At 42.6% G+C, this 23,062-nt stretch overlaps 1 protein-coding gene across 2 annotated transcripts; it reads right to left on the bottom strand.

The window, feature by feature from the left end:
• Positions 1–752: 752 nt before the first annotated feature.
• On the bottom strand, positions 753–22,927 carry LOC110510176 (serine/threonine-protein kinase 26). Of its 2 annotated transcripts, none has more exons than XM_021591545.3 (11): positions 22,481–22,927; positions 19,952–20,182; positions 5,493–5,549; positions 5,302–5,410; positions 4,185–4,342; positions 3,662–3,847; positions 3,402–3,550; positions 3,158–3,254; positions 3,014–3,076; positions 2,796–2,929; positions 753–2,399 (listed from the first exon to the last, which is right to left on the bottom strand). In XM_021591545.3, the coding sequence occupies exons 1-11, from the start codon at positions 22,529–22,531 to the stop codon at positions 2,384–2,386; spliced, it is 1,251 nt and encodes a 416-aa protein (XP_021447220.1). In that variant the 5' UTR covers positions 22,532–22,927; the 3' UTR covers positions 753–2,383. The 2 variants fall into 2 exon arrangements, with proteins under 2 accessions (XP_021447220.1, XP_021447219.1); XM_021591544.3 differs by having other exon boundaries at positions 2,179–2,253.
• Between the last annotated feature and the right edge of the window lie 135 nt (positions 22,928–23,062).

Genomic DNA, 23,062 nt, shown 5'->3' with positions numbered 1-23,062 from the left:
AGGAAGCCAATTCCAGATTTAAACTTTGGATTGGAGATGTTTGATGTGAATCTGGAAGGAGAGTTTACAGTCTAACCAGACACCTAGGTATTTGTAGTTGTCCACATATTAAGTTAGAACCGTCCAGAGTAGTGATGCTGGATGGGCGTGCAGGTAGCGATCGGTTGAAGAGCATGCATTTGGTTGTACTTGTATTTAAGAGCAGTTGGAGGCCATTGAAGGAGAGTTGTATGGCATTGACTCTTGTCTGGAGGGTTGTTAACAGTGTCCCAAGAAGGGCCAGAAGTATACAGAATGGTGTCGTCTGCATAGAGGTGGATCAGAGAATCACCAGCAGCAAGAGCGACATCATTGATGTTTACAGAAGTCGGAGAAGTCTTTAACAAAATAATACTCTCCTATAAAATAAAATCAGTATTTCCCTTCGAAACTCAGTAGATATGGGTTTTGTTCTATTTTCATAGTTTTTCACCAACATTGATCTCTCCATCTTTCTTCAACTTCTCTTTCCCAGGCCTCCTGTTATGCTGGGGCCAATGGGAGAGTTGACCTGGTTAAAAAACGACCTTATTGGTCAAAACTTAAACCAACCTATTCACATGTACATTAAAGAAATATTTATTCAAAAGAAATGCATTAACGACATTACAGTTCAGAAGCAATTCAATCACATTTTAAATCTAAAACCAATTATAACAAATAAAATGAATACTTGGTTTTAACAAGGATATTACATCAATAAAACACAGGAATTCATAATTTAAATATTTATTTTTCAAGACCAAACCAAAATGAATAACGATTGAAGCAAAGACTATCCAATATGTACATTTGACAGCTTCCTGTAAAGCTAAGTCAACACGGTTTCCATTATAAAGTTCAGATACAGAAATCTATAAACAAAAAAAATCGTAGTTTTGCCATCTGAATGTCATTTGAGGAAATATAAAAATATGCAATGATCAAATACCTTATTGCTTTTAAAAACTTGAAACACTCTGGCAAAATGTATTATTACCATTTAATGCATTTGATGATACATGACCACAATTAAATAGAGAATATCACTGCAATTCTTAAGTTTAAATAGAGAATATCACTGCAATTCTTAAGTTTTAGGCACTGTTGGATGTTAAGTTGGCATACTTCCTCCAAAAGGTGCAGTGTCATCACCACACCAAAGATGGCACCCTTTTGTATGCATTTGAGCTTGGCTGATAAAATTCCCAATAAAAGTCTTTATTTGGGATTTGTTCAAAGATACACGACTCCCCAGTAGAGAGAGTACTCAAGGACTCATACCAATGTTTCAAACATTACACGTCCACAATACCGACATTGCCATTTCACTTGAGCACTCAAGTATTTTTTGGTAGAGGGAGAGTATATTGTCTTTAAGACAGAAAAGTACCCCGTCTCCCTTGAGATCTAGTCTGAAACAGGGAAATAACTAGCAAGTATATTTAGAAAAAGCTCCACCCCCTTCAAAGTGTGTGCAGTGCATATTTCCTTCAGAAGCAGATCTCCGAAGGTTCCAATAGGATTGCCCCTTACAGAGCTAAGATCCCATAAGATAGATATGATTTGTATCTTTTGGAATGAGAGGGTGTGATACATTTTTGCGCAGCAAAGTCCTCCACCCATTTCCTATACAATCTTTCCCCAATGCCCAAACAAGTGACCCGTTTCCAAATGGTCACAAACAGAAGTTTTGTTTCTATGGACATTCACTGGGTCTGAGTCTTTCCTCAACCATGGCTTGCTCTCAGCAGAGAGGTACTGAACTCCTGTGGTTTGACTAGATATGCAGTTCTCCAAACAGCAGGTTTCTAAATGCTACAAGTGACATGAAGATGGTAAGCTAGACATCAGAAACAAGTGCAGTACACTGAACATCTAAAATATAGCTACTTAAACATTTTTAGTAGCAGTAAAAAATTAATTCAAAATTGAAATATCTTTAAGTAGCTATGTCTTATACTCAGCAGAAGATTGATGTTGCAACCTTAGAGTTTTTTGTTGTTGTCTCAGACTGAAAATATTACAAAACTAAAATACTATTGACTACCATAACAGTAACAGGCTCTGCTTTGGGCACTAGCTTGAGCCTACTTTTAAAGGGATTAAATAAAATAGAAAAACAAAACATATTTCAACAAATACATTTAAAAAATATCCTTTTGGTTATAAGATCAGTGAGTGTGCACAGCAGGAGTCCTCCCTCTTTCCCTGCATCCATTGGTCCTGGGGGAGCTGATCAGAGGAGAGGCATGGGGGATGATGGGAAAAGGAATGGGGGATGATGGGAAAAGGCATAGAGGCTGATGATGCACTCTGGAGGCGTGGTCCTCATCAAGCGTCTAAACCTGCCCTCCACATGCCACTAACTGACAGACAATCTGATGGGAAAGTCCACAGGAAGAACACAGTTGAAGGCCAACTGCTCCAAATTATAACATGTCATCTCCACAGCTTCCAACCACTCCTAGTCTATGGCACTATTCTACAATGGCCGCACCCCTCCCGTCCCCTAAACAGCCTCCCGTCCCCCTAAACAGCCTCCCGTCCCCCTAAACAGCCTCCCGTCCCCCTAAACAGCCTCCCGTCCCCCTAAACAGCTTCCCGTCCCCCTAAACAGCCTCCCGTCCCCCTAAACAGCCTCCCGTCCCACTAAACAGCCTCCCGTCCCCCTAAACAGCCTCCCGTCTCCCTAAACAGCCTCCCGTCCCCTAAACAGCCTCCCGTCCCCTAAACAGCCTCCCGTCCCCTAAACAGCCTCCCGTCCCCTAACTCACCTCTGGAACTTGTCGACGATGCGGTTGACCATCTTGTCTGTGACTCCGGGGCAGATGTCCTCAGCCAGGTGGATGCTTTTCTCCAAGTCCTCCATCACTCCCTTCATCTCTCCATCCCTGCGCTGCAGCTTCAGCTAGGAGGGGTGGAAACAGACAGAGGATTTACTCATCGTTACAACTTACAAAAGAGTGTGGATGTAGAGTTCACCCTTCCCTACCTCAGTGAATACTGGGGCAATCAGCGTGGTCAAGCTGGTAGATTTCTTCAGGAGGTCTTGGTCCTGTCATCAAATGGTGAGCAGAGGTAAACATTATAGACACACAACATTCTCCTCATACTCCTCCCACAGAGGCAAACTCACCGTTCCATTGGAAACCTTCTTAGGGTCTTTCTTCTTGCGAACTGTAGTAAAGGACCAGCCTGGCTGGGAGGAGTTGTTCTCCTTGTTACTGGACTCCCTGGAAACATACCGACAGAGACACACACACAGACAGACAGCAGGAAGGATCATCTACAGGTTGAATTTTACTCTAGTTCAGACAGGGTCTTCGATCACATTTCTACCAACTGTCAGTCAGTGATTGTTTAGAGCCTTCTCTACTCACGAGTCAGAGTCATCAGAGCTGGAGTCTCCATCACTGTGTCCCTCGGCCTTCCAGCGTTTCAACCGGTCTATCAGCTCAGTGAGGTAGGACGTCCTCTTGGCATTCTTCACTATGAACTTGTGCTTCAGAAGCTCCTTAGCTGTTGGCCTCTATACAGAGGGACAATCAGCCCACAATTAAAGGCAGGCTTACCAAGAACAACCAAATGGACTACCACTCAATAACGCAAAATGGGGTGGGAGCTGGGGCATTTTACTTACAAATGAAGGGTCTTTGTTGAGGCAGGAGTCTATAAAGTCTTTGAAGGTCTTGGAGAAATCTCCACTGAGTGTGGGTGGGGTGTTCTTTGGTATGAGGAAGAGGACCCGCATAGGGTGCATGTCTGAGTTGGGAGGCTCACCCTTGGCCAGCTCGATGGCAGTGATGCCCAGAGACCAGATATCAGCCTGGAGGAGGGAGTGTGTGTTAGGTAGTCATTATGTGGGAGTAAGATTGCAGTATTTGGGCAACATCATTATGTTGTAGAAAAGTAAAGAGTTCAACTTAAGTGTCTTCCACTAAACACAAGCCCATTCTTCTCTCGTCCCCTGGATAAGCAGTTCCAGCCCCTCACGATGACCCCAATCTATTTCCGCTAATAGTATAACCAATAGTCAACTTAGTGCATTATCAGTCCTTTATGAGCTTACAACTGCGTTGTCTCCAAGTCGATGTCTGTTTGAATCACATATCTGTAGGACACTATTTAGGAAGAAACTAAAGAGAGAACAGAAAGCTGGTAACCTTGTGGTCGTAGGCAGACTGTTGGATGACCTCGGGGGCCATCCAGAAGGGCGTTCCCACAAACGTCTCCCGCTTGATCTGGGTGTCTGTCAGCTGGCCCGCCACGCCAAAGTCTGCCAGTTTCACCTCGCCACACTCTGACAGAAGAACGTTGGCCGCTACCAAAGCACACAGTCATGATGTCAACAGCAATTACTGACATTAATACACAACACACTACTGGCACAAAAGGTGAGAGAACCTGATATATTAAAGCTGAGATCCAGGATTAGGTGAAACTGCACCACTGGTCACCACAGGTGCATCTTATGGGTTTTTAAACTGGGCAGTTCAATTCTGAATCATGGTAAAAAACTATTTGGACATTCTGCTGTTGTATTGTGCAATGATGTCTGATGGAAGGGGGGGGAACATGTTCATAAAGTTTTTTTTAAATCTGACACAGCGGTTGCATTAAGAAGAAGTTTCTAAAGTTCCATGTATAATAGCTGTATCTTTATCAATGTTTATGAGTATTTCTGGAAATTGATGTGGCTCTCTGCAATATCACCGCATGTTTTAGAACTACTGAACGTAACGCGCCAATGTAAACTCAGATTTTTTAATATAAATATGAACTTTATCAACAAAACATACATGTATTGTGTAACATGAAGTTCTATGAGTGTCATCTGATGAAGATCAAAGGTTAGTGATTCATTTTCTCTATTTCTGCTTTTTGTGACTCCTCTCTTTGTCTGGAAAAAATGGCTGTGTTTTTCTGTGACTTGGTGGTGACCTAACAATCGTTTGTGGTGGTTTCGCTGTAAATCCTTTTTGAAATCAGACACTTTGGCTGGATTAACAAGAATGTTATCTTTAAAATGGTGTAAAATACTTGTGTGCTTGAGGAATTTTAAATTATGAGATTTTTGTTGTTTTGAATTTGGCGCCCTGCACTTTCACTGGCTGTTGCAGGGGGGGGGGGGGGGGGGGGTCCACAAGCAACAGTCCTAGACAGGTTTTAAGTAATGTCTGATGTTTCAATATGGAAAACGGACATGGCAGCTTTAACCCTGTACTGCTGCAGCTCGCCTCTGTCCGAGATATCCTACATGCTGGACGTGATGACACGCACCTTTGATATCTCTGTGGATCTTCCTCTCGGAGTGGAGGTAGTCCAGGCCCTTCAAGATCTCCTTCAGCATGGTGGCAATCTGGAACTCATCAAAGGGCCCTGCTCGCAGCTACACACAAAACACAGTGAACACACCCAGTAGACAAATCCACCAACAGACATTGTTCATGTTGACATATTGTCTCTCTTACCAGGTCCAGAGCTGAGCCACCACCAAGGTACTCCATAATGATCCATAGTTTACTGCCCTGTACAGAGAGAGACTCATTAGACATTCTAATATCAACCTCTTCTAGGGGATACACATGGCTGTAAACATGTAAGACACTCTGCATGGAACAACGTGGCTTAGGATGGTCTCGAGGTCTAGGCAGTAGCCTCTGGTACACAATGTACCACTGCAGCGTGGGTTTGAATCCAGCCCACGCCATCTCTACCTCTCTATTCAATAAACATGACTTAAAGGGATAACCCACCCACAGAAATAAAAATCATGAAACTTCTGTCAATTTGGTGAAAGCCTATCAGTGGGTAAAATAAAAATGACCATGATATTTTTTTTATTTAACCTTTATTTAACTAGGCAAGTCAGTTAAGAAAACTAATTCTTATTTTCAATGACGGCCTAGGAACAGTGGGTTAAGTGCCGACAGATTTTTACCTTGTCAGCTCGGGGAATCGATCTTGCAACCTTTCGGTTACTAGTCCAACGCTCTAACCACTAGGCTACCTGCCGCTAAGTGATCAGTCTGAAAATCAGGAAATTGTATAGGAACGCGTCATAGCCATATGATTCTCATCACTGGGCATAGTGTTGTATCCAATATCACATTTCATAACGTTTAAAACAATTACCTTCACTCCAGATCACCCTATTAGCCAATAACAGATGGTATGGGCACTGTCGAGAACACATCAACCCGTTTACGACCTGACAAAATATATTTTGTTGAGATGTGCTCAATCTAAACATTGTACCTAATTATTCAACTCAGTTTCTCCTTCCAAGTACCATGTCTCAATGAGCCCTGTGTGTCTATGGGAAACGTGGGGAAAGGGATGTAGTTGCCATAGCAACATACTCTGCACTGGCTCTGGGCCAATGACTGTATAGACACATGAAGCTCTTGGCAGACAAACTGAAAGTTGAACTCGGAGATGACTCCTAAATTACTAGTGCAGTTTGTCTAGCTAGCTACTTCACATGCTGATGTTAACCATGGTAGTGTGTAGCTACGTTACCTAGCCAGTCACCCCAGAGAAAGCATTGCGGGTTTCGTAGTCGACTTGAGCTGCAACAGATTTATGTTGCTACCAACTTTGCTATAACAAAATAGTTCACCAAACTGGAAGTCTTCCGACTAGCTTGGAAAGATACTGCACGGTACTACCGAAGAGCCCTCACTGCTGCTCGATCATCCTATTTTTCCAACTTAATTGAGGAAAATAAGAACAATCCAAAATGTATTTTTGATACTGTCGCAAAGCTAACTAAAAAGCAGCATTCCCCAAGAGAGGATGGTTTTCACTTCAGCAGTAATAAATTAATGTACTACTTTGACGAAAAGATCATCAGAAAGCTAATTACGGACTCCTCTTTAAATCTGCGTATTCCTCCAATGCTCAGTTGTCCTGAGTCTGCACAACTCTGCCAGGACTTAGGATCAAGAGAGACACTCAAGTGTTTTAGTACTATATCTCTTGACACAATGATGAAAATAATCATGGCCTCTAAACCTTCAAGCTACATACTGGACCGTATTCCAACTAAACTACTGAAAGAGCTGCTTCCTGTGCTTGGCCCTCCTATGTTGAACACAAACGGCTCCCTATACACTAAAAGTGGCAGTAATAAAGCCTCTTGAAAAAGCCAAAAATTGACCCGGAAAATAAAAACTATTGGCCTATATCGAATCCCCCATTACTCTCAAAAATGTTAGAAAAGGCTGTTGCACAGCAACTCACTGCCTTTCTGAAGACAATGTATACGAAACGCTTCAGTCTGGTTTTAGACCCCATCATAGCACTGAGACTGCACTTGTGAAGGTGGTAAATTACCTTTTAATGGCGTCAGACCGAGGCTCTGCATCTGTCCTCGTGCTCCTAGACCTTAGTGCTGCTTTTGATACCATCGATCACCACATTCTTTTGGAGAGATTGGAAACCCAAATTGGTCTACAAAGATAAGATATGGCCTGGTTTAGATCTAATCTGTCGGAAAGATATCAGTTTGTCTCTGTGGATGGTTTGTCCTCGGTGTTCCTCAAGGTTCCCGTTTTAGGACCACTATTGTTTTCATTATATATTTTACCTCTTGGGGATGTCATTCGAAAACAATGTTAACTTTCACTGCTATGCGGATGACACACAGCTGTATATTTCGATGAAACATGGTGAAGCTCCAAAATTTCCCTCCCTGGAAGCCTGTGTTTCAGACATAAGGAAGAGGAAGGTGGCAAATGTTCTACTTTTAAACTAAGACAAAACAGAGATGCTTGTTTTAGTTCCCAAGAAACAAGCATATCTGCTGAATCTGACAATGAATCTTGATGGTTGTACAGTCGTCTCAAATAAAACTGAAGGACCTCGGCGTTACTCTGGACCCTGATCACTCTTTTGACGACCATATCAAGACTGTTTCAAGGACCACTTTTTTCCATCTACGTAACATTGCAAAAATCAGAAATGTCAAAAAATGCTGCAGAAAAATGCACCCATGCTTTCTTTTGTCACTTCTAGGTCAGACTACTGCAATGCTCTACTTTCCGGCTACCAGGATAAAGCACTAAATAAATCTTCAGTTAGTACTAAACACAGCTGCTAGAATCTTGACTAGAACCCCAAAATGTGATCATATTACTCCAGTGCTAGCCTCCCTACACTGGCTTCCTGTTAAGGCAAGGGCTGATTTCAAGGTTTTACTGCTAACCTACAAAGCATTACATGGGCTTGCTCCTACCTATCTCTCTGATTTGGTCCTGCCGTACATACCTACACGTACGCTACGGTCACAAGACGCAGGCCTCCTAATTGTCCCTAGAATTTATAAGCAAACAGCTGGAGGCAGGGCTTTCTCCTATAGAGCTCAATTTTTATGGAATGGTCTGCCTATCCATGTGAGAGACGCAGACTCGGTCTCGACCTTTAACTTTTTATGGCTGCAGGGGCAGTATTGAATAGCTTGGATGAAAAGGTACCCATTGTAAAACGGCCAGCTCCTCAGTCTCAGTTGCTAATATATGCATATTATTATTAGTATTGGATAGAAAACACTAAAGTTTCCAAAACTGTCAAAATATTGTCTGTGAGTATAACAGAACTGATATTGCAGGCGAAACCCTGAGGAAAATCAAAACAGGAAGTGGCTTCTATTTTGAAAACTCCATGTTCCATAGCCTCCCTTTGCTGGATTTAAAGGGATATGAACCAGATTCCTTTTCCTATCGCTTCCTCATGGTGTCAGTCTTCAGACATAGTTTCAGGCTTTTATTTTGAAAAATGAGCCAGAAAGAACATCGCGTCAAATGGTCACCTGAGTTTTGCTCACACAACAGAATTTGGATAGGTATGGCTTTTCCCTCTCCTACTGTGAAAGACATTTGCGGTTGATATTATCAATTATTTATTTTAAAAACAACCTGAGGATCGATTTTTAAAAAGTTGGACATGTTTCTGTGGACATTATGGAAACTATTTGGAATTGGTCTGCGTTGTCGTGACCGCCTTTTCATGTGGATTTCTGAACATAACGTGCCAAACAAACTGAGGTATTTTGGACATAAAAATAATCTTTATGGAACAAAAGGAACATTTGTTGTGTAACTGGGAGTCTCGTGAGTGAAAACATCCGAAGATCAAAGGTAAACGATTAATTTGATTGCTTTTCTGATTTTCATGACCAAGCTACCTGATGCTAAGTGTACTTAATGTTTTGTCGAGCGATCGATAAACTTACAAACGCTTGTATTGCTTTCTCTGTAAAGCATAATTTCAAAATCTGACATGACAGGTGGATTAACAAAAGGCTAAGCTGTGTTCTCCTATATTGCACTTGTGATTTCATGAATATAAATATTTTTAGTAATATTTATTGAATGTAGCGCTATGCTATTCAGCGGTTGTTGATGACACTTATCCCGTTAGTGGGAAAGCAGCCATAACAATTTAAGTCTTTATTGAAGACTCATCTCTTCAGTAGGTCCTATGATTGAGTGTAGTCTGGCCCAGGGGTGTGAAGGTGAATGGAAAGAAACTGGAGGAACGAACCACCCTTGCTGTCTATGCCTGGCCGGTGCCCCTCTCTCCACTGAGATTCTCTGCCTCTAACCCTAGAGGGTGCATCACTTGTGAGTTGAATCACTGACGTGATCTTCCTGTCTGGGTTGGCGCCCCCCCTTGGGTTGTGTCGTGGGGGAGGAGATCTTTGTGGGCTATACTCAGCCATGTCTCAGGATAGTAAGTTGGTGGTTGAAGATATCCCTCAAGGGGCTGTACTTTGGCAAAGTGGGTGGAGTTATATACTGCCTGTTTGGCCCTGTCCGGTGGTACCGTCGGACAGGGCCACAGTGTTTCGCGACCCCTCCTGTCTCAGCCTCCAGTATTTATGCTGCAGTAGTTTGTGTCGAGGGGCTAGGGCCAGTCGGTTATATCTGGAGTGTTTCTCCTGTTTTATCCGGTGTCCTGTGTGAATTTAAGTATGCTCTCGAATTCACTCTCTCTTTCTTTCTTTCGGAGGACATGAACCCTAAGACCACACCTCAAGAATACCTGGCCTGATGACTAATTGCTGTCCCCAGTCTACCTGGTCATGCTGCTGCTCCACTTTCAAACTGTTCTGCCTGCGGCTATGGAACCCTGACCTGTTCACCACACCTGCTGTTTTCAACTCTCTAGAGACAGCAGGAGCGGAAGAGTGTCTCTGAATGATCGGCTATGAAAAGCCAACGGACATTTACTCTTGAGATGCTGACCGGTTGCACCCTCGACAACCACTATGATGATTATTATTATTTGACCCTGCTCGTCATCTATGAACATTTGAACATCTTGGCCATGTTCTGTTATAATCTCCACCCGGCACAGCCAGAAGAGGACTGGCCACCCCTCATAGGTTCCTCTAGGTTTCTTCCTAGGTTTTGGCCTTTCTAGGGAGTTTGTCCTAGCCACCGTGCTTCTACATCTGTATTGCTTGCCGTTTGGGGTTTTAGGCTGGGTTTCTTTACAGCACTTTTATATCAGCTGACGTAAGAAGGGCATCATAAATAAATTGGATTGATTCAGTGTTATTTAACGCCATTAATCGTAGGAATTAGTGGTTTGGGGAAGTTATTATTTATTCAGATTATTTTACGTGCAAATAGAAAAAACCTGTGGCAACCACACCAATGCCCTCTACAGAAGCCCAGATACAGAGTCCCTGCCATGGAACTGATAAACCCCCCCAAAAAAAATTATAAAAAGGAAGTTTGTTCTGAAATGTCTGTCCTAAATCTGAAAGATCGGGAAACATTTGTTTATTTTGACATACATTTAACCCCATATGTTTTGCACCAGTCTCCGTATAAACAGTACCAATCAAGTTTGGACTTTTATTTTATTAATATTTTCTACATTGTAGAATAACAGTGAAGACATCAAAACTATGAAATAACACATATGGAATCATGTAGTAACCAAAAAAAAGTGTTCAATCAAAAAATATTTTTTCTTTGAGATTCTTCAATGTAACCACCTTGACTGCTTTGCACACTCTGCATTCTCTCAACCAGCTTCACCTGGAATGCTTTTCCAACAGTCTTGAAGGAGTTCACACATATGCCAAGCACTTGTTGGCTGCTTTTCCTTCACTCATCCCAAACCATCTCAATTAGGTTGAGGTCGGGTGATTGTGGAGGCCAAGTCATCTGATGCAGCACACAATCACTCTTTGGTCAAATAGCCCTTCCACAGCCTGAAAGTGTGTTTTAGGTCATTGTCCTGTTGGGAGAAAAAAATGATAGACCTGCTAAGCGCAAACCAGATGGGATGGCGTATCGCTGCAGAATGTTGTGGTACCCATGCTGGTTAAGTGTGCCTTCAATTCTAAATAAATCACTGACAGGGTCACCTCATGAGAGCCAGTTTCAGCATAAAACTTGGTTTTTGCGACTGCACCTGAAGAAATGTTCAAAGTTTTTAATTTTCCAGGTTGACTGACCATGTCTTAAAGTACTGATGTACTTTCATTTCTCTTTACTTATTTGAGCTGTTCTTGCCATAATATGGACTTGGTCTTTTACCAAATAGGGCTATCTTCTGTATACCACCACTACCTTGTCACAACAACTGATTGGCTCAAACTCATTAAGGAAAGAAATTCAACAAATTAACTTAAGGCACACCTGTTAATTAAAATGCATTCCAGGTGACTACCTCCTGAAGCTGGTTGAGAGAATGCCAAGAGTGCGCAAAGCTGTCAAGGCAAAGGGTGGCTACTTTGAAGAATCGCAAATAAACAAATCAAAAATATAACACTTGTGGTTACTACATGATTCCATGCGATATTTCATAGTTTTGATGTCTTCACTATTATTCTACAATTTAGAAAATAGTAAAAAAAAAAAAAAAAAAAATTTTTAAACCTGGAATGAGTAGGTGTTCATACTTTTGACTGGTACTGTACATTCTAAGTGATTTCAATTCTGATTGTTTTATACTGTTCAATTCAAACCCTCCCCCTCAAAATGTTCTGCATTTCCTGCACTAATTTGAGAATTTCCACACAGGGATGCATGATATGGGTAAGGCCTAAGGCCTTATTTTTAACCAAACACTGCAATCACGATTTGACTAGCGATTTAGAGCAACACACTTTGGTGAACTGTTGGAATCATGGAAATAGAATGATAAGTTGAATTCTATAGTTAGAGAATATAATAGTGGACACTTTGAATACAATGTTTGACATGACAATGAATGAAAATGCCAGGGAAGAGTGTTGACAAGTGTTTTCTAGTGGACCCTATAATCTTTGGCTACATTGAATGTTCTCTTCGCTACCTCATGTAGCTAAGATATTCATTCTTTGTGTGTTCTTCAGATTTAGAAGATAGTGCAACACTAACTGATTTGCTGATTTAAGTCTACACCATCACTGGTATTATAGGCTGTATAGCTAATTACTTTTGCTCTGACTCAGTACCTTTATTAGGTAGATAGCTTCTAATGCTAATCGCTAGTTAGCTGGCTAACAAGATTTAGGCACAACTTGCTAAGAAAATAAAAAATAGCTGTTTGCAGATGTAAAAAACAAACAAAGTGTAATTAGTGGATTTATATTAAGCAAAAACAGGATAGTTTTCACCAACATTGTTGCATGTGCAGCATTGAGCATGCAGACTGAACGCAAGCGTTTCATGGCCGAGGAACAACAAGAGCAGGTCTGTCTTGCCGAGATTAAGCTTGTGGTTGGCCTACATCCAAGCGGAGATATATGCCAGGCACGCAGCAACAGTTAGGGGGGTGGGGTGGGAGTAGTTGACTGTCATCGGCACAACAATGATAGGAGAGACCATGTGAGGATATGATGGAACCGAGTAACTTGGTGTTTAGAGAGAAGATGGCCAAGAACTGAGCCCTGGGGCGACACCAGTAGTGAGAGTACATGGTGCAGACACAGATCCTCTCCACAAGGAAGCCTGCCAGGTAGGATGCAATCCAAGAGTGTGTAGTGCCTGAGACAACCAGCCCTGAGAGGGCGGAGCTGAGGATCTGATGGTTCACGGTGTCAGAGGAAGCGACTCCATCTAGGAGGATGAGAACAGAGGAGAGAGTCAGCTTTGGTGCGGAGAGCCTCTGTGACACTGTGTTGAATGACCTGTCTTGAAGCCTGACTGGTTAGGGTCAAGAAGATCATTCTGAGAGAGATAACGAGAGAGTTAAATCAGGAAAGAAAATGAGATACAGGTCTATAGTTTTTGACGTCAGATGAGTCGAGTTGGTTTCCGGAAGGGAGCGAGTGCAGCCAGTGGTCAGGGATGAGTTAATGAGGAATGGGAAAAGTTCTCCTGAGATGGTCTGGAGAAGGCAGGAGGGGATGGGGTCGAGCGGGCAGGTTGTCGGGCTGCAGACCTCAATAGACGCAATAATTCATCTGGAGAGCGAGGGGAGAAAGAGGTCAAGGTGTAGAGTAGTTCTGTGTGAGACCAGTGCAGATCTGGGTGGTAATAGAAAATATTCAAACTGGGTGAATGAGGAGCGGATGTCATCAACTTTTTAAAAGTAGTTGACAAAGTCGCCCGCAGAGGGAGGGAGAAGGTGGAACAGAATTTCCTAGGGTTAGATGCAGAAGCTTGAAATTTAGATTGATAGAAAGTAGTTTCAGAAGCTGATACAGAGGAAGAAAAGGTAGAAAAGTGTGAAAGGATGATAAGCTTACAAAAAGTTGTTTCCCTCCGTTTTCACTCAGCTGCCTGCAGTCCTGTTTTTTAAGCTTGCAATGAGTCATTCTGCCACAGTCCCGAGCTGGCTGGGAGGAAAGGGGACAGTGCGAGTGATAGGATGTGGAAAAGGAGGAGAGTAGGGTTGAAGAGGCAGAATGAGACAGGAAGGAAATGAGGATTTAGCAGAAGGGAGAGATGATAGGACATAAGAGGAGAAAGTAGATTGCGACAGCGGATGACCATCTGGGTAGGGTTGAGTGGTTAGAGTTGGAGGAAAATGAGACAGAAAAGGAAACAAAGTAGGGATCAAATATCTGGATGGGGGTTGCAGTGAGATTAGTAGGCGAACAACCGCTAGCGTTATTGCCTGCCTTGTGATTTGGTGGGGATTGGGAAAGGGTGAGGTCAAAAATAAATTTGTCGAAGGCAGACGTCGGGAGGTTGAAGTCGCTAAGTACAAAGAGCGGTGAACCGTTGTCAAGAAATTAGCTCATCAAGGTGTCAAGCTTACCTGGTGGGTGAGACGACAATGTTAAGCTTGAGTGGACAAGTTACAGTGGCAGTATGGAATTCAAATGAGGAGATGGACAGGTGAGAGGGAGAAATGAGTAGCCATGTACCACCACCGCAACAACCAGATGCTCTCGGACTGTGAGATAAAACATAGTCAGATGAAGAGAGAGCAGCAGTGTTCTCTGGGGTGATCCATGTCTCCATCGGGGCCAAAAAAAGTCAATGGACCGAAGGGCAGCATAGGCCGAGATGAACTCTGCGTTCTTTACCGCAGATCGGCAGTTCCAAACGCTGCCAGAGACCCTTTATTCCACATGGGTTGTGTGCGGAGTACACTAAATTAGAAGGTTTACAGTCAAGGGGTGGGGAGCGTCTGTAAAGCCTACAGGGAGAGGAGTGAACTGGTATAGAAAACAGGTGTCAAAGCTGCAAAAAAGCAAAATTAGATCAGAAAATAACTAGCTAAGATAGTCAAGTGAGAGAGGAAGGTGTAGCGCCTTCCTCGCGTTCCTTCCTCAAACTACTCGTCAGAACCATCTTAGCTTTGCAGATGAGACCACCACTGACACGACTGGCGCTTACAGCTGCCGCTGAGAAACCAGGGTAGACTGAAGTAGAGGAAAAGAAACCACTCCCCCTCCAATACAGCCACTGATTACCAAAGTAAGTCACAAATTGCCCTGCCCTTTGATCTTGATTCATTTGTCAACAATCTGCAATTCATGAGCAGTCAACAGTTCACACACACACACACACACACACACACACAGAGTAGGCTACTGGGAAGACAGGCAGCACTTAAAGTAAATGGCACTAGCTAGGAAAAAAAACAGTACTGAACAACAGATACATATCACTCCTGGAGATATCAGGAGTCCTCTAGCTATAGAATGAAACACACAGGGTTGAGTCACATCGCTCTCTCCTAGAAATACAGGTATTGTAACATTTCAAGGCCCCGGTGTATTTAACCAGGGGTGAGTCACATCTCCCTCTTCTAGAAATACAGGTGTGGCGGTCGGTGTTGTTTAAGATTAGGGAGGACTATTTACTTTTTGATGAGCATGGCCTTCTACTACAGTATGTTGGATGACTGTCATTCATTTTCCATACACCCAGCTCAATATAACATTGATAAGTTTAGGGTACTACATGAGTATCGAATTTCCCAACATCACCGCAATGCCCTCAAAAAAAATATCAAGAAGTGGCCGTTGTGCCCTGCGGCTGAATATAATAATTATAATTATCTTCTCCCCGCTGCCAATCGCTGTGCTCCAAAGCACCACTCACATGGCTCTCTTAGATATCTCACTTCTTATTAGCCAATGACAGTCACGTGATTGAGTTCTTCTCACAGGCATTGCAATGCCGAAGCAGGCGACGCCGAAGCAGGCGACAAGTGACGCCGAAGCAGGCGACAGGTGAAGCCAGACAATAGGGATGCAAAGGCACGTGTCCTTCTAGATTTCCGATACGCATATTGAAGATGTTAGAAAAACTGTCCCATGACTCAACTAACAAGATGAGTAAAGAACAGCAAAAAGCACTAGCCTGTGTCAATCTACTATCCCGCATAGTACCAAAAAAAAAAAAAAAAACAGGTTCTACTGATCAGCTTGGGACAGTTGTGGGATGTGATAGATCCCTAATTAATACAACCACTGTACATTAAAAAAAATACAATAATAAAAGGCTGATGCAGTTCAATCTTGGTTTCATCAGATCAGAGACTCTTGTTTCTCTGGGTCTGAGAGTCTTTAGGTGCCTTTTGACAAACTCCAAGCAGGCTGTCATGTGCCTTTTACTGAGGAGTGGCTTCCGTCTGGCCACTACCATAAAGGCCTAATTGGTGGAGTGCTGCAGAGATGGGAGAACCTTCCAGAAGGACAACCATCTCCACAGAGGAACTCTGGAGCTCTGTCAGAGTGACCATCGGGTTCTTGGTCACCTCCCAGTTCTAGAAAGAGCCTTAGTAGTTTCAAACTTCGTCCTTTTAAGAATGATGGAGGCCACTGTGTTCTTGGGGACCTGCAATGCTGCAGACATTTTTTGGTACCCTTCCTCAGATCTGTGCCTTGACACAATCCTGTCTCTGAGCTCTACGGACAATTCCTTCGACCTCATGGCTTGGTTATTCCTCTGACATGCACGGTCAACGTTGGGACCTTATATAAACAGGCGCGTGCCTCTCCAATCAATTGAATTTACCACAGGCGGACTCCAATCAAGCTGTAGAAACATCTCAAGGATGATCAATGGAAAAAGGATGCACCGGAGCTCAATTTCAAGTCAAGTTTTTTTTATTTTTTTATTTGCTTCTACACCTGCATTGCTTGCTGTTTGGGGTTTTAGGCTGGGTTTCTGTACAGCACTTTGAGATATCAGCTGATGTACGAAGGGCTATATAAATACATTTTATTAGATGTATACATTTGCAAAAAATTTCTAAAAACCTGTTTTCGCTTTGTCATTATGGGGAATTGTGTGTAGATAGATAAAGGGAAAATTATTTAATCCATTCTAGAATAAGAGTAATGTAACAAATGTGGAAAAAGTGAAGGAATCTGAAGACTTTCCGAATGCCCTGTATGTAATTAAAAGTCTCCTTAAAGTCTGGCTCCATTTTCTGGTACCTCCCTCACGGAAGCATCGGTCTGGACATGACAGGTTGTAGCCAACACAGGCTATCACCTACACTTCAACATGTAGGCTAATTATTTATGTACATTTACATATGCTTTTCTCAACAGAATAACTACTGTTTTTCAAATCAAATTAATTGGCTATTTTTGTTAACTTCTCTAGGGTAGGGGGCAGCATTCGAAGTTTTGGATGAAAAGCATGCCTAAATTAAACTGCCTGCTACTCAGGCCCAGAAGATTGGATATGCATATAATTAGTAGATTTGGATCGAAAACACTAAAGTTTCCAAAACTGTTTTAACAATGTCTGTGAGTATAACAGAACTGATATGGCAGGCAAAAACCAGAGGAAAATCCAACTAGAAAGTACTATTATTTTGAAAGGCTGTTTTTCCATTGAAAGCCTGTCCACCATACAAAGACTTAGGACCCAGTTCACGAGCTCTATGGCTTCTTCTACATGTGGCCAGCATCATTTCAGGCTTTTACTCTGAAAATGAGGGAGATACAGCACTTGCAATCAGGGGCCAGTGGAAATTTCCAGACATCAGCCTGATCGGGAACGTGCCTTTCTTTTTTTTATTGACGAAGCTTTTGTCCGGTTGAAATATTATTGATCATTTATGACAAAAACAACCAGAGAATTGATTTTAAACATAATTTGGCATGTTTCTACTAACTTTTATTGTACTTAAAAAAATATATATATACTTTGTCTGGACTTGAGCATTCGGATTACTGGACAAAATGTGCAAACAAAAGGGAGGTTTTTGGTCATAAAGAGGGACATTATCGAACAAAACAAACATTTACTGTCTAACATGGAGACCTGGGAGTGCCACCAGATGAAGATCAAAGCTAAGTGATTAATTTTAATGCCATTTCTGACTTGTGAGCCCTCTCCTTGGCTGGAAAATGACTGTATGGGTTTCTGTGGCTAGGTGCTGACCTAACAATCGCAAAGTGTGCTTTCGCAGTAAAGCCTTTTTGAAATCTGAGCGGTTGCATTAAGGAGAAGTTTATTTATTCGTATGTTTAACACTTGTATCGTTCATCAATGTTTATGATGAGTATTTCTGAAATTTGATGTGGCTCTCTGCACTTTCACCGAATGTTTGTTTGACAATGCATTCCTGAACATAACGTGCCAATGTAAACTGAGATTTTTGTATATAAATATGAACTTTATCGAACAAAACATACATGTGTTATGTAACATGAAGTCCTATGAGTGCCATCTGATGAAGATCAAAGGTTAGTGACTAATTTCATGGCTGGAAAATGGCGGTGACTAGGTGCTGATCTAACATAATCGCATGGTGTGCTTTCGCAGAAAAGCCTGTATGTTTGAAGAATTTTAATTATGGGATCTGTTGTTTTGAAATTGGCGCCCTGCAATTTCACTGGCTGTTGTCGAGGTGGGACGCTAGCATCCCACTTGTACAAGAGAGGTTAATGGCCTTGGTGCCCTAGCAGATGGGCACCTCCAGAAGGCCAAATCCCCTTGTCCCTAAAAAAAACAACAAAAAAAACACAAAATGCCAGGCCTGCCTATACACACACACGAGGGTGCTACAACCTAGCCTACAAATGAATGTTTATAAAAATAGGCCCGAGACACAAATTGGAGTAATCAAGATGACAGACATTGACACATTCAATACCACCTTGCACACTCTTGCCTACATTTAGCAGATCTAGGATGTAATCATTAGTCCAAACAAGTTTATTTTGGACAAATTCAGGTAAATCCATTCCAATTTCATTCCATTCAAGAAATGTTTTGCAACAGAATTGGTGGAATACACCCAAAGTTCACTTTCATAGAAGTTATACAAACAGCATTGTCACATCTACCTGCTCTCCTCTCACATTTTTCCTTTGCACAACAGCTGTCTGTGACCAAGCGAACAAACATCTATAAGCCAAACCTTCATACCATAACCGCTACACAGCCTACATCATCACCGTCATAATCAAAATAGCTGCTAGAACTAACAAGTTAGTAAACCCACAATCCAATCCATGTGTACAATCACGCCGTAGTGTACAACAAGCAGTTACATAGGCGGGCCCTGGTGGCAATACATTTATAAATCCGAAAGCTTACATGGACTTAATGATTTGGAAAAGTTGGTGTTGGATAGCATCAGCCAGCTAGCTAACAAATATCATTCCTCTGAGTCAGGTTGTTGTGTAGGCTAAATTAGCTGCATTAGCTAGCACAGTGTGAAAATGAAACTCCTGCTGCTCCTAAATTTAAGTAATTTGTTAACTGTTCAACTATTGTCCCACTCTCTCCGAGTCTACTACTCACCACATGTTATGCACTGCAGTGCTACAGTAGCTAGGTGGAGCTTATGCTTTCAGTACTAGATTCATTCTCTGATCCTTTGATTGGATGGACAACATGTCAGTTCATGCTGCAAGAGCTCTGATAGGTTGGAGGACGTCCACCGGAAGTTGTCATAATTAATGTGTAAGTCTATGGAAGGGGATGAGAACCATGAGCCTCCTAGGTTTTATATTGAAGTCTATGTACCCAGAGGAGGATGTAAAATAGCTGTCGTCCAGATACACCATTGCGCTACCCTACAGAGTGCTGTTGAGGATACTGTTGACCATTGTACAACAGTGTTTTAAAACAGTTATTTGGTGACAATATATTTAGAATAGTTTTATAAAAAAAAAATTTTTTTATGAAAGCCTCCACTGAGTTATTGTAACATTTCAAGGCCCTGGTGTATTTAACCAGGGGTCACATCTGCCTCTTCTAGAAATACACATATTGTAAAATAGTAAAAGAGGGTTCTTCTGATAAGTGGCACTGTATTTCTATGGTACAGACTGATCTATTATCATTTGAAGGAACAGGCATTAACATCTCCTGTTGAATTGTAGCTGATTTACACTCCCAGCTGTGAGTGTAATATTGCCCGAGGTCTCCAAGTATGAGGAAACATTCCACCAAGCAACAGCAAGCTGTATGCTAGAGTCTGTGGGGCCTATGCTTTGTTAAATGCTTGTGTTCAGGCATTTGTCAATCAATTCCTAGTAGGCCGTGTGTGTTACCTTGAGGTAGGAGCCGTAGTACTTGGTGACGTAGGGGCTGTCACACTGGCTGAGCACGGTGATCTCCTGCTGGATGTCCTCCATCTCATCCTCAGCTTCCTCCAGGTCTATGGTCTTGATGGCCACCACTTTCTGGGTGCGGTTGTCGATGCCCTTGAACACCTCGCCAAAGGAGCCCTTCCCAATACGCTCCAGCTTGGTGAACAGCTCCTCAGGGTCCGTCCGGCTGTTCTGAAGGTCGAGAGACGAAGACATACAAGTTATGTAGCTAGTTTATACTGTTGGATCAGGTAAAAAAAAAAAAGAATAAAAAAAGACATTTTATTGATAGGCCATTGCATAAAACTGATGATCAACTATTTGATAAAAAACACCCAATTAGGAAAATCCATATAAATCTGCACTATTGCTGTAATGTAGCCCATCCCTAAATATCCACAAGCATGTTTGCAAAAGGAAGCTGGAGGATCCAAATAAATGACACACTTTCTTCTCTGTTAAGCTTATTATAAGAACTTTCCTCGTTCAAAATGTGGGACATTTAAAATTCAGCAAAGTTGAGAGAGTGCTGCCTTGAGAACACTGGGAAGCAGACGTGTTATAATATCATCATGACCCCTCTGCCTTACCTGACACAGGAAGAATGAGGTTCCAATTCCAGAAGGCATAGAGAGTGGTGTATAGAGAGTGGAAGAAATCAGAGGCATCAGCCTTGATCTCGCCCTGCCCTGACTATTAATAGCACTGCATGGCTAGAGGACTTCCTTGTCTTTCAACACCTTTGGACGTGTGGTGCTCCAGCACTACCTAGAATGGCACCAGTGTCCGTGTCTGGGTGAGCAGAGCCCGGCTCATGGCGTCACAGAGGGCCAGAGCAGCGATAGGAGGCTGTATCCTGCCTGCCCCCTTGTCTCACGCATGAAACTTTCTATATTCAAAACTAAAAGCTGAAGAGAATAGGCCCCTATGCACATTGTGGAGAGAATATGCAGCATACTAAACATTTAGCCTAACATACACACGTGCACAAACAGTCCTAACGGGCCGTTTCAATATTCCTGCACTGTTGACAACTAGCCTAGCTCCACCTCAGGAGTTACCCACAGGAAGCCAGGGTGATGACAAGAGGGTAAGGAATACTTCATCTCAGGCCACACCCTCTACAAGCTTACAGAACAACACTTCAACATGACAAATGCTACTGGTCATAGTTGGCAGTATCATACCAGTTTCACAAGACATTAAGGCTTGCGGCCTGATTTAGCGTCAGACTTTGGACTCCAGGTAGGCCTAATGACCAGGCTACATAAGAAAACAACAGGAAATCATAAGGGAGAGGGGAGCTGCTGATCTCCCCGGAGACAGACAGTTGGATAGGAATGAATTTGCTGGTGTGGGGGCTGTGCTTTGGCAAAGTTGGCAGGGTTATATCCTGCCTGGTTGGCCCTGTCCAGGGGTATCGTCACAGGGCCACAGTGTGCCCTGACCCGTCTCAGCCTCCAGTATCTATGCTGCAATAGTCTATGTGCAGGGGGTCTAGGGTCAGTCTGTCCTATCTGGTGAATTTCCCCTGTCTTATCTGGGCTCCTGTGTGAATTTTAATATGCTCCCTCTAATTCTCCCATCTCTCTCCCCTCCCAGAGAACCTGAGCCCTAGGGCTATGCCTCAGGACTATCTGGCCTTCCCTGTCCCACCTGGTCGTGTTGCTGCTCCAGTTTCAACTGTAGTCTTATAGCTCCACACACACACACGTTCTCATGGAGCAATCTTCCCTCTGATGTTCACATCAATGACAGACGGGCCCCAATAATATCGCTAACGTTATTGCACTGAAAGGTTCTCACCCATGTCAGATTACAGGCTGTAAATGGAAAGCAGCAGTTGTAGCTAGTCGCTTAGGCCTATTTCAAGTCACAAATCTAGGGAACGGTGACCTTATGGCCGCCTAAACAATGACATGTATAGCTAAATTTGCAAAGGCAAGGAACACACAAAATATAATTTCAGGCGACCAGATGTGAACACCTGTGCCTTTATGAAACGTCACCTACCAATTAGCCAACTAACCTTTCCTTGATTGCTAAGATGACCAACGCCACCCTCAAAATATATAGCTAAAGACCTCTGGTGCTTCTTCTCCAGACAACTAACGTTAGCTAGATAGTAAACAAGGCAAGCAGATAGTCCACGCGAGCTAAGCTAACGTTAGGTCATTTAGCTCACCTGTTACACAATGTCAGACATTTGTCATTCCTTCCACTGAACTGTCGTTGAATACCTGCGGTCATGAGTGCTAATGAAAAGGTAGCAAGCCGACTTTGATTTGTTAGTATCATAATGCCCCTCAAAAACGATCTAGCAATCCAACCACTGAGACAGCTAGTTACAAAATGTAACGTTAGTTCTAAAGTTACACACCATCTAACTAACAACGCCTTGAAAGTTAGCTAACGTTTGCTAACTAGCGTCACAGCTAGCAAGCTAGCTAAATGGTTTCGTTGTAGAAAAAGTTGGAGGCCTCCACTTACCTGCATCCCAGGCACTTGCACCGCACCCGGTGACTGGGCCATCTTCCGCATCCAAAGGAACAGAAAGCCAACCAATTAAATAATAGTTTTAGCTAGCTAGACTAGCTAGTTAACGTAGTTTGCTTTTTGTTATTCGCTAGTTAGACGTAGCAACCTTTTTTCCTTTAGAAAAACAACGTAACCTCAGATAGGAGCTAGTTACCAGTATCTTGACTTAGCTAGCGAGCTAGCTGCTATTAAGTCGTCGTAGCTAGCTACTTCAAAACAACAGGCGACTATTTCGTTCCATGATAACAATCGATCTAGATGTTAAAAATATATAATTAATAGTTGTAAAGCAATGTCTTAGATGTTACGACAGGCTATTCATCTGTGGATTTAGCGAGTACAAATGCACTCCCAAAGGCAGAGCAGTCGACGACTTGTCAGAGTCAGACCTGCGTTGATGTGGCTGGCTGAAGTTATCAGCAGTTGGGTGGAGCCGAATACTGAATGTACAGAGAGACACATGCGTCACTGTTTCTGTCACCTTTTTGGGGGTTGTCAAAATAACTCTCTCTACAACTTCTCTTTCTACTGGAC

This window comes from Oncorhynchus mykiss, chromosome 29 (assembly GCF_057628025.1).
Source record: "Oncorhynchus mykiss isolate SJ-2025 chromosome 29, ASM5762802v1, whole genome shotgun sequence".
NCBI lineage: Eukaryota > Metazoa > Chordata > Actinopteri > Salmoniformes > Salmonidae > Oncorhynchus > Oncorhynchus mykiss.
This window is presented reverse-complemented; position numbering and strand designations above follow the sequence as displayed.